Source organism: Monopterus albus, unplaced genomic scaffold, assembly GCF_001952655.1.
Source record: "Monopterus albus unplaced genomic scaffold, M_albus_1.0 scaffold147.1, whole genome shotgun sequence".
In the NCBI taxonomy this organism is placed as follows: domain Eukaryota; kingdom Metazoa; phylum Chordata; class Actinopteri; order Synbranchiformes; family Synbranchidae; genus Monopterus; species Monopterus albus.
In genome coordinates this window covers 785,214-796,909 of record NW_018128027.1, presented here as the reverse complement: position 1 = coordinate 796,909, position 11,696 = coordinate 785,214, and the positions used below count along the sequence as shown (strand labels likewise).

At 41.8% G+C, this 11,696-nt stretch overlaps 2 protein-coding genes across 10 annotated transcripts in view; both read right to left on the bottom strand.

The window, feature by feature from the left end:
- Positions 1-6: 6 nt before the first annotated feature.
- On the bottom strand, positions 7-4,057 carry kbtbd11 (kelch repeat and BTB (POZ) domain containing 11). 2 transcript variants are annotated; one of them, XM_020614591.1, is made up of 2 exons: positions 3,706-4,057; positions 7-3,060 (listed from the first exon to the last, which is right to left on the bottom strand). In XM_020614591.1, exon 2 carries the CDS (start codon positions 2,970-2,972, stop codon positions 1,140-1,142), a length of 1,833 nt encoding a protein of 610 aa, XP_020470247.1. In that variant the 5' UTR covers positions 2,973-3,060; positions 3,706-4,057; the 3' UTR covers positions 7-1,139. The 2 variants fall into 2 exon arrangements, with proteins under 2 accessions (XP_020470247.1, XP_020470248.1); XM_020614592.1 differs by lacking the exon at positions 3,706-4,057 and adding an exon at positions 3,618-3,666.
- Positions 4,058-5,104: 1,047 nt separating this feature from the next.
- arhgef10 (Rho guanine nucleotide exchange factor (GEF) 10) overlaps positions 5,105-11,696 on the bottom strand; it is a 64,769-nt gene continuing 58,177 nt past the window's right edge. For 6 of the 8 annotated variants that reach the window (XM_020614483.1, XM_020614486.1, XM_020614485.1 and 3 more), the window contains 2 exons: positions 7,884-8,006; positions 5,105-7,336 (listed from right to left, as the gene is read on the bottom strand). In XM_020614483.1, the coding sequence (XP_020470139.1) occupies positions 6,831-7,336; positions 7,884-8,006 (629 nt within the window). In that variant the 3' untranslated portion in view covers positions 5,105-6,830. The remainder of the gene's footprint in view (positions 7,337-7,883; positions 8,007-11,696) is intronic. The other 2 variants (XM_020614484.1, XM_020614490.1) reach the window with 2 other exon arrangements.

The following is an 11,696-nucleotide window of genomic DNA, read 5'->3' as shown; positions in this document are numbered from 1 at the left end:
ACTGATGCAAGATGAACATGGTTAATGTGTACCATTACACCAAGGTGTCTTGTTTGTGGAAGCAGTGAAGGCCATGACCCGACCACGCTGAACTAGCAGAGAGCATCTGATCTGAACCTGGTCGCAGGTGATCGGGGTTCTGTCTCTCTACAACACATACAGGGAAGATGAAAGAAGAAATCTGTGTGTTCTGAGCAACAGCTTTCCTAAACCTTCCAGAAAGTGCTTGTTAGCAGCAACCAAACCTCCTCCTACAAAAACACAGGCTATTTAGCTTTACTTTTTAACTGTGGAAATCTTTAAATAGGTGAAAATATAGCATTTGTCAGTTTGATTAGTTTATTACAGCCTGGCTGGATCTTTGGCAATTGTGCTTAAAAAACTGTTACACCCATTTCTATTGACTGAATGTAAAAATAAATACCATTTGTGTGCTTTTTGATCATTATGGGTTCAGGTCCTTTGAATAGGTACGAGATACTCCTTAAATCCTTCACCATAAGAAATATTTGAGTGGTTTAGAAAATGTATACCTTAGTGTTTTACTTATCATCATGTGTCCTTGTTTCACAGGGAAATTTATAGACAGTGCAAATCAGGGTTTGAGAAATATTACACTCCTTCCAGTCAGATAACACTCATAGTAATTATTAAATAGCACAGTATTACAGCAGCCCACCTGTATGTTCACTTGGATTTGCATAGAACCTGTTGCATCATTCATAGAGTGCACCACTTCCATCTATTATATAGGATTTTCACACTTTTTTCATACTTGTTTTTGTTACTACAGTCAACAGTCAACTGGCTAGTATGTTCTAATTAACATCTATTCTAACTACCAAAGTGCACCAAGCAAAAGTGAACACAGAAAATACACAGTCACTTTCATTACGTCATTATCTACAGTCAAATACAAATATTGTTGCATTCATTCAACATTAAAAAAAGAGTTTTCCTTTCAAGGCTTAACCCTGTAGATGCATTAAATGGCCATGCAAATACAGTACACACATTCTGATGCAAGCAGGCAATGAGACACTGAGATAGAAAGCTGACAGTGAAGAGAGTATATAAGGGCTTCTGCTTATTCCAGCTGTGCTATGACACATGTATTGTGTTATTCTGGATCATACAGACTATGTCATTTTGTCAGGCTTTTCAGACAACGTAAGAACAAAAGGAAAAAGAATGCCTTTCGCTTCCAGAGGTGCCCGCAGCGTCTCCTCGACAAAGTAGGCGTTCTCCTCCTCCACTACAAACTGAAGAGTCTGGGTTTTGTTCACACAGTAGATGCAGTTCCCGATGACGGCACACCTGAAGGGTAAATGACTCCCGAGCCTCTGTGACATGCAGTCGTGCCACATTTTCACTATGGTGCTGTACTTGAACACATTGATGCCTTGCTCACGGTTGATGTCAAAGCGGTAGATGAAGCTTTTGAAGGCCACCATGTCGGTGGACTTCTTCCTGCTGTTGTTGTAGGGGCACTCCTGCCACTCGTCCCTCTTAGGGTCGTACTTAAGGAGGCGGTAGAAGAGAGAGCCTCCAGAAACATAAAGTTCTCCGCTGCAGGTGGTGGCTTCGTGAGCCACTGCGAAGGCTCCCTTGGGCAAAGGGGCCACTGTGGTCCAGCGGTCCATCCGAGGGTCATATTTTTCCACTGTAAACAAACATTCTCCTCCAATGGCATACAAGTAGCCATCCATAGACACAAGCTTCAGCTGGGCACGGGCCTGGTTCAGAGGTCTGACTTCAGTCCAGCAGTTGGTTATGGGGTTGTAACAGAAGACCTTGTCTGAAACCTTGCCTTTGTCCCCGTAGCCCATTATCCCCCCTGCCACAAACAGATAGTTATACATGGTGCAGATCCCGCACCCTTTGGTGTTTATGTCTTCAGGCATGGCGGTCAAAGATCTCCAGTCATTTAGTGTTTCACTAAAGTAGTAAATCATATGGCTGTCTTCCAAAGACCCCACTGACAAGGGGCTCTGCGGCCGGCTGCCACAGCGACTCGGTGGCAGGCTCCCGACACGATCAAACACATCATTTATCTCTGCAACCATCAGAGTCTTCTTCCCCTCCATTCTCTTCTTCAAGATCAGTTCCCGTTCAGATCCAGTCAGACGCCCGTACACGGCGGGGTCTTTCAGGATCTGGAGGAAATTGTCACTCAAGAATCTGTAGGCTGTTTCCTTCAGTTCACTCAGACGCTGCTTTTTTGCGATGCTCAGAATCTCATAGCAGTTTTCTGCAGTGATTTGATCAGACATGGAGTCCATGGCCGCCTGGACAGCACACGGGATTTGAAGGATTTTAGCCCCGGTGATAACATCTACAACACTGTCTTTGCTAACATTCATCTGAGAAGTGTAAACATAGTCAATCAATGTAGACAAAGTCTTATAACTCACGCCCTTCACTTTCAGAATGTCTCGTGACAGCCGAGCTTTGAAGTAGTCGCTTTTCTCTGCCAGGACAGACTTGTGAGCGTTGATTGTCTGCCCTCCAACTTCAATGACTAAATCAGGCTCTTTCTTATTTTCAGCTTCTTGGACTGACCAATCAGTTTCCTGTGTCTCTTGGCTTCCACCGTAAGACACTTTAGCTCTGGCACCTTTGTGGCATTCACTACTTGCACAGTTTTGCTGCATGCCGGCAACGTGATTAGACACAGTGAATCTAAGATCCAGAGATCCCTTCTTGTTGGAAAGGTGAAACTGATCAGCTTTTGGGATGTATGACCTGTCACCTTTCTGATGGTCAATATGATTATTCTCCATCAGTCTTCCATCCACCATGTATTCCTTAGCAAACACCAGAGGAGGGCTGAAATCCTGGTCTTCCTGCAGTAATCCCTGGACATAGCCTGGACATAAATTCCCATTTTTGTCGGCAGGGTTCACAGCATGGAGGATGACGTCAGCGTCCACAGTGAATGTCCCTGATCCTACGTTGGGGCCCTCATTCATCCTGATGTCCTCTGATTGAGGGAGACGGAGTCTTCACTAATCATTCTGGAGTGAATGGGCAAACTTGTGATTGAACTCCTCTGTTTACCTAAATGAGGAGGAAACAAAATGGGAAGAGAGGAGTAAAGGCGAGTCTTTAAGATGCAAAGATTTATTTATTGTCCAAACGGCGCACTTTACCCAATAAAAACACCATGAAAACCATAAAATGTTAAGGAAAAATACTTTGTCGCCACCGCAGCATTTTGTAATACACTCATAACTACACTCGTGTAATAATTTCAGTTCAAACAACTGCAGCCTGTAAGAAATAAAAGCAACACCAACATGCAGCTTCCCGCAGCTGTAAACTGCGTGACCTCTTGCAATAATCTCCGGTTTTGCTCATTATTCCATCTAGAGACAGATAGGACGCATGCGCAACAGCTACTGCGCCCACAAAAGTATTAATCTGTAATATGACGGGGGAAGCGTGTTTGTACTTATATCAAAAGCTCTTGCACAACGCAATCCCCGATGATGTCGGAGAGAAAACAGTCAAATCAGTCGAACCATACAGGAACATGGCATATTTCACTAGAATGATAACTGAATTAGAAAACACAGATGGCGTTTTCTGCCCATTAACGGTGTAATACGAGCTACCCGTGTTTCCTGGCTGTGATTTAACAGCTCGGCACCGGCAGTGTCCCCGCCAGTCCCTCCACAAAGCTCGGTTACGTAAGTCGCAAACCTTGATGAAGCACAACTAGGCTTGGTTTCCCTGGACGAGTCCAGCTCCAGCGGCTTTATCCGATACGTTCACCTTTTATCCACCGAACCTCTGAAACGTTGTTTCATCCGCTCCCGTGATGAGACCTCCCCGGATTCCGTGGTGAAAGTGGAGCCAGGGGGGCGATCAAATAGTCTTTTCAGATCGCACCTCCTTCAGCCGTCACAAAGGAGTTTCCTCCGGTGGACGCCGGGGAGAGACTTCACTGTCTCTTTCTCCGGTAAACCGGAGCTGTCCAGCGTGGGCAGCAAAGGTACTACCTCACGGAGCTGGTAGGACACCGAATTTTGTTGTCTTTTTTATACAGTTCACTACAGTGAGGCGGTTATTATTGATCTAAACCACGCCCCCTCCAGTCAGTATTAACCCTACACTTAACAGCACGAGGCTCCATCTGTTGTGCGCGCGCTGGACGTATCCAAAAGATGCGACATTACTTTATACATCATACCTGTCCTTGGTACCACGATAGGGTCGGAGGTCAGGGTGTATTTAATATGTGGGACATCCCCCTCACTACCCTGTAAACACACACAACAAACCCAATCTAAGGCAGAGTAGTGTGAATGGGTTAATGTGGATCATCTCCTGTAAAGCGTTTTGGCCAGTGCAACACACTGTGGACAAATAAATATATAGAAATACAGTCCATTTACCATATGGTTTAGGACGTAGAGCGGGTCATTCCCGGTTTGTGAGTGTGAACGTGCTTTGAGTGTGCCGAAAAGCGCTATACAAGTATATGTAAAATATATTGGAATATTACATTAATATCAGTATACACTGCAATATAAGTGCAATATAATTACATACCAGACACACACTATTTTCCCATAGAGACTTTATATAGCAATACTATTTAAAAAAAATCAATAAACATTCCATTAGTACTCCACCTACAGTATTTGTGCATGAGACAGTATACTACACATCCATAAAACTGACATAACCACCCCCTCAAACAAACGTGAATGTATACTTAAGGCAGGGTTAAGCCAAAAACAGCTCAAAAATGCTCTGGAAATGAGTCACACTTTTCTTCTCTACAAAATTATGCTTATCCGAGTTAAATAGGAGATTCAATGCTGCATATTTGTGTAGTAAAATCCATAATAATACACCTTGCATGTGGAAATGTCTGCGCTTGTGTGTTACTCCAGTGATACAAAAGAATTAGAGGCACATGCATTAACCATATGAAAAGGCACGACCTCACAGGAAAGCATCAACAGTAGCAGGCGTTAGTCCATAATGCCCCGCATTGTACAACTCTCAGCCCCATGAGATTACAGGGCATTCATTTCAGAGTTTTTAAATAATATTCTGAGAACAGAGTCATTGAGGGCCCATAATACACACATAAAATGAGGTGGAAACCTCAAGGTTCACAAGGAAAACAAAGGACTTCCAGTTGCAGATATGCAAGCAATGGCAACACCCAGCCAGACACACAGATAATTAGGTCATGTGGTTCATACTGTGAGACTGAGGTGTTTCCTTGTTCTACTTCTAGTTAAGAAATACAAGCCAATATTCACTTACAGGAGTCAAATATTATCTTAGGTTCAAATCAGTATATTAGACACCACCAAGAAAGCAGATAATATTTAGGATCATCCTAGGGTGCCATGGGTTGCAGCATGGGAACAACTCCAACCCAAAATCCTCTATTTTTGTTAAATCTGACAATATAGTGAACTGCGATTGTGCAACAGTGCACGTGGGCGTCAAGTAATAGAAAATGTCTTGACCCTCTCTGTTCAGCAGTAAAGAGAAATGAGCAGCAAAATCCCGGAAGAGCTGCATCAGTTTCGGTTCCTGTGGGCCCTCAGGCACATTGCTCATCCCTGCATGCACCGATGGCTGCACATAGTCAGAGTGAGGAAGAAATACAAGGTTCAAGGCTGCCGATTGTCTTGCCTATTGTATGACAATCTATTAGTGTTACCAAAATATCAGCTCCTCTCTATTATGCTCTTTGGCCGGAAACTTGGCAAAACTGCAGAAAAGCTTCCACAAAGTTGACATCTGTTTCCCTTACAGAGTCATCAGATTCACATTCTGATTAAAATGCTCACAAAAGCTCACAGAACTACAAACAACAACTTGACATGAAATACACAAGTTTGCTCAATAAAACAAGGTTTATGGATTTATTAATATACATGATAGAAGTACATACAAATTGTGACAAAGTATAAAGCTTTTTATCTTTTTTAAATATATGAGAAACAATTGCATTAAGGAAAACAGTCTCTCTTGGTGATACCAACTCTTTTATCCCTTTATGAATAGAAACCTGGCCAGCCAGGCATTCTCATCAAGCCTTGACAAACTAAATCAGTCACTGATATTCCACCTTTTATCCCCCACCCCCTTCTTCTCTGTTAACAGAAGAGTTGGAGCGCCACACAAGCTGCTCCAAAGGTAAATTTGATTCCAAGTCAACACGTTCTGTGATATTAGAACTCCTACACATTCATTTCTGAGTTGTCACACTTCATATTTACAAATCTGGCCTTGACATATGATGTAAAGTCAGGCCAAAACCTAATCCTACTCTTACAAAAAAAACTTTTACGTAACAGTTTCAAAGCTCCATTGTTACCTTACTGAACAAAGTCATCTCTTTTCAACACTGATTTAAATACTGCAGTCCTATAGTCACCTGCTTGGCACAGACACCGGAGAGCAATGAAATGTATTAGCCATGTTACAGAACAACTTCATGGGAAGGTGAAATGAAAGACAGTTCAGTTTTTTCAAACAAGTACATCCCTAACAAGTACAGTATATAAAGTACATTGACATGTCTGCAGGGTGTTGTTTGCACCATTGAGCATCATGACTAAGTGTTTTATTCATCCTTGGTTTTTTATGATATGAAACATTATCAGGAACAATGTGGACATTTTGTGGAATGCATGATACAGTTCTGGTTTAAATAAGATGTTTAGTTGTTCCTCTCTGCCTTTTTAAGCTGAAAAGAGAGAGAATACTCTTAAAGTCAGTATACATAAATGGAATTACATTTTCTACTTGCAAACTGATAATGTTATTTCCAACATACCAATGTGGTGTTTGTGTCACATTTTGAATAAAGGGATCTGCCAGATCATGATAGTGGAGGTGTTGTCCTCATGTCGGGATTGTTTGGTCTTTTTGTTCACTCTGCGGTGGCCCAAACCTCCAGACACCACCAGGAGGGAGCTGACATCCACCTTGCTTGAGCGGGGGCCCTTCTGTTGGTGGGCTGGGTCATGAAGCATGTCATAAAGGGCCCTATCCTCAGGCCCGTGCTCCAAGGAGCCCTGGGATGGAGCTAGGGAGCTGCAGGATGAGGAGGACAGAGTGTCTTGGAGAGCCATGGTGGTGCAGCCCACCTTTCCCAAACACACACCCGGCCCCTGAGGGGGAGTCCAGACTGAATCTGAGGGAGGCTTGGTGTTCTCCGGATCCTCTGTCTCTACTGGATGGATTGAGGTGGGAGGGGTGGTCGATGGCAGGCCAGAGGGCTGGTTGCACACAGCAGCAGCCATGGTAAGGAATTTAACTGGTCCGTTGTGAGCGTGCAAAGACACCATACCTCGACCTGACAATAGGTACAGCCATGTAAGTATTTGTCCTAGTTGTTTCACACACTTGCATGTTTGTTTGTGGATGAGTATCAGCAGTATACACAGCTGAGAACTGAAATGAATAACCTCCATCTTAAACCAAGTGTCTGATTTGCCCTTAAACTGTTTTTTTAAACAACCCTACAGTATAATTTGCCTTTGCTAAGAATAATGTTAGAACATCTCTCTGGCAAAGCAATCCTTATTATTTTCTGTAATGAAAATAAATAAATAACAGTCATCATAACAGCATAGGAGCACTAAATACAAAATGCAGTATGGGGCTCCTCTTGAGGACAGATCATCTCTTGATTGATCTAACTGTTGATCAACAGAAAAAGTGTCATTTGTCCGTTTCTAAAATGTGAGGACTTGCTGGTTTCTTCCTCTGTCTGAGTATTGTAGTTGAGTTTGTATGTAAGTATTTGTTCAGGTGGAGACATTCTATCATTCTGTGGGAAATTGTAATTATTTTACTGAATTGAATTGTTAAATGGTGATACAGTGGCGCGTCAGTGTTACCTGTGACCTTAGGGATCCCCTGCAGTCTGGGGACAGAGAGCGCCACAGTCACCCCCAGGTTGGTTCCTACCAGAAGCAGACCGTGACAGACCAGGAGACTGCTCACTGACACTCTCTGGTTCCCTAGAAAAAAACCAAAACATAACATGGGTTAAATCTTAGCTAAATCAAATCACTTTCTAAAATAAATCCACTGACATTTGGTTAAAATATAGAGAGGTAATATATGTAGTGAATGTTTCTTGGAAAAGATATTCTGCAACCCTGAAAAATTTACAGTGCCAGGCATGAACAGTTGGACCTCACACAGATGCATGCTGTTCATGTCTCCTGGAAAACCAGAAAAGTGCATCGTTAACGGGCCACTTCACCAAGCTTGAATGCAGTGTGGTGCGTGGGAGGGTGGTGTATCTTTTTAGTAAGAAGGGGCATTTTTGCAGCAGCAATGTTCACAGCTTATAGGTCTCCAGGGCAACATAAAGAGGAGTCTGGATAAAAACATTTAAAGTGTCTGAATGGTGAAAAGGCACCATTACGGCCTGCTTCGAGTTAAAAAAAAACTAACACAAAAGGATTATATAACAGAATGAGTGAAGCATAATGCTGTAATTAAGCAAGGAGTTCTGCCTCTATTCAGCAAACCTGTGGTAGCTACAGAAGGACAATCTAAACTGACCTTTTCTTTCTCTTCTGGACAGAAAAATAAGTTTGGACTGTAAAAGCCACAATTGCTAAGCTAAAAGCACCTTTCACTGAGGATGGCAATAAAGTCAGGCTTGCTAACTGTTATGTGTTAGGTGACTTATGTGAAATCAAACCATCCCCACACAGGAGCTTCGTCAGGTATATGCTATGCAACAAATGGTATCTAGTCAGACATTTTATCATCATTTTTAATGGTTGTAATAAGAATCTGGGACTTTGAAAAAACAGGCTTTTCAGACCTGCTATGTGGGAGGCGAGACTGTCATGAGTCATTTCTGCTGTAGCAGTCTGACTTGAATTTCCTCCCTTAAAGTAATCCTCTTGGGCTTTAGGAAAAATGACTGCCAGTTTCTCTGCCTGACCTCCTCACTAGACATGACTCTTTCCATGAGGAACACACACACATTATGCCGCCACACTTCCAGGAATCCCGCCAGATTGGCAGGCAGGTACAGTGGAAGACAGGGCCCTACGTCTTGCTCACATGTGCTTCTAATGACAGCCTAGAGTTAGCAGAAACACAGAGTGCTGTCTGGGGGGGGCTTGCTCAACTTCTTCCTTTCATAATATTTAGAGAACTCCACCCAGAGGGTGAACTAAAATAAAAGCAGAGTGAATGTCAACATAGCCTGGATGTGGCCCTGATTCTTCACCAGAGCACCACTTTGATCTGCACTTAGTTCTGACAATCAGCAGCAGGAGGGAGTAGCAAATCCCAAACATTAGGATAATACATTGTATCAGCCATTCAATCTGTCTACAATCACTATCAATCAATACGATCACTCAGATCAGCACACAACACAAGTAATTGTTTTCAGTCTCTCTGTACAGCTAATGAAATTGTTCAAGATCATAAAGTCTTTTCTCTTAAGACTTCAATTTAATTCACGCACTGATCCAAAAAAAAAAAAGTCAATTATATCATTCAGTGAAAAAGGGTTTAAGGTGCTGTACCTCGATGAACTATAAGACTCCAAGTTGACCATTTTACCTTAGCGTGTTATCATGCTAATGTCTGCAGATTTGATGTTCACAAGGTTACTTTTCATTCTGATCGGGAAAATGAATGTCTTTACAAAATGTCATAGAAATCTATGTGATAGTTCTCTCCAGAGCACAATGACAGATTGAGTGAACAAACATAGCATGAATAGAGCACTGCTGCTCTAGCATGGTTGAAAAACAAGCCAAAGGTGAGCCACACCACACCTGTCATGATATCATAGTATACATCACTGCTTATCTGAAATCATCTCAATATTACCTTGTCAGTCTCTCAATAACTGCAAGAAGAAGTATAACTTCAGACAAGTTCCAGATAGACCTTATTCACAGTACCGCTACAGTACTTGTGTCTCTGGGGGATTGGATGTTCATTCAGGAATAAATGTGTTATCCATGTTGGGTGGTGTGCAACAATGGCGATGTACAAACAAAGAAAAGCTGGTGGTGTTATTGACTGACTCCTCGATATTTGTTTCCCATTAGACTATGCATGGTTGCCTATTTAGGTCAAAGAGCAGCAGACGAAGGCTAACTACACCCTCAGCGCAGCAGCCAACCAGGCACAATCCTCTGAGACATCATCACAGAACAGTCTGCTGTAATGGAGGCCCACTGCCGTTTGAAGTGCTTCTAAAGATCTCTCCAAGATATTCTCTCTTTTATTAAAATGTAACTTTATTTACACTTTACACAATGTTTTGCTTCCCTTTTTCTTCATTATTTTATGAATATCTTACAGCTTTTGCCCTTGTATGTAGAGTCTTTGTGTTACATTTCTTTAGAAAAGAGATTCAGTGGGACTAACATAGTCAGAGATTCAATAAAATGAATCCATAGTCCCGTAAGAAGGCTGCTATTTCTAAAGATGGCCAATTCTGAGACTTGAAAGGAAATATAGCGAAAAGCTAGTTTGTTTTAATGGCACAGTGTGGGAACTATCATCCAGTCAGCCACAGTTACTTTATTATAAGACATGAACTGCAAAGGATTCTTTAGTAAACACTAACCATGAGTTATAGCGATAATAATAGTTATTATAGCATATTAACCTTCAGTGTGTTTGGTGCTGGGAAAAGGAACTCCGGTCTGCAAGGAAGGGAGTTAACTGAACTGCCCCAACATGTTTGAGCATGATAAGTTTAACCCCACCTTGAGCACCACCTGCACATAACACTGGGCCATTCACAAGAGGAATTCACACTGAAAGCAATGCACCATGTCTGTTCCTCTTGTGGTAATATTGTTCACTGGATCAGTTCTGAGCCTGCTTTTATATTCTGTAGACAAACCAAGATTACATAAGGGTCTGTAATGTAATATTTACTTTATAATAACATGGAGCTCCTTGAGAATGAAGTATCAGAATAATGTAATTTCTTTCATGATAAACTGACATTAATTTCAGCTTGTGTCTCAGTAAATAAACCATAGAATAAAGACTTCTGAGTCTTTTCCTCTAACACATCAATTGCAGGCACTGCCTCCGTCCACTGGCTGGCAGTTCCAATTACATCAGTGTGTGCAGAAACAGCACATTTTCTGTTCTCTGCCTATTCCACAGCAGCATCCAACACTGATAAACACCACAGTGGACCACTCTGGAAAAATACAATACAGCTCACAACAGATGGCAAAAAGGGTGTCAGACTAGATTTAATGCAACAACTTCATTAAATTATCCAAATATCTAATTGATACCAAACAACTTCGTAGATGGTTTAAACTATATTTTTTTAAAAACTCTGATTTTCATGATGACTGATAATCCATGGAGCCAAAGCTGTTATTAGCAAAAGTGAGCTCTAAATGGCAAGGCCCAGAAAGAAGATGCCAATTTTCATGTGTGGTGGTGTAAGATTTGAGTCTTATAGACTCTAGTTACTTTATCAGCTTTAGTTACTTCTCATACCTTTAGTTCCCTTTAGTTACCTTTCATAACTTTATCTTACTTGTTTATGCATATTACAGCTGTATTGATGATTGTCCAGAACTACTGAGCTTTGGTTATTTTAATGCATTTGTTTCCCTTGCTTATATATCTTACAGCTGTAATGAAGCAGAATCTGCTTACTTTGAATGCTGTAAGTTCTGTGTAGAGAC

What these genes read in the sequence shown, in the direction of transcription:
- kbtbd11 (XM_020614591.1), bottom strand. Translation starts at nt 2,972, where the DNA reads ATGAATGAGGGCCCCAACGTAGGATCAGGGACATTCACTGTGGACGCT.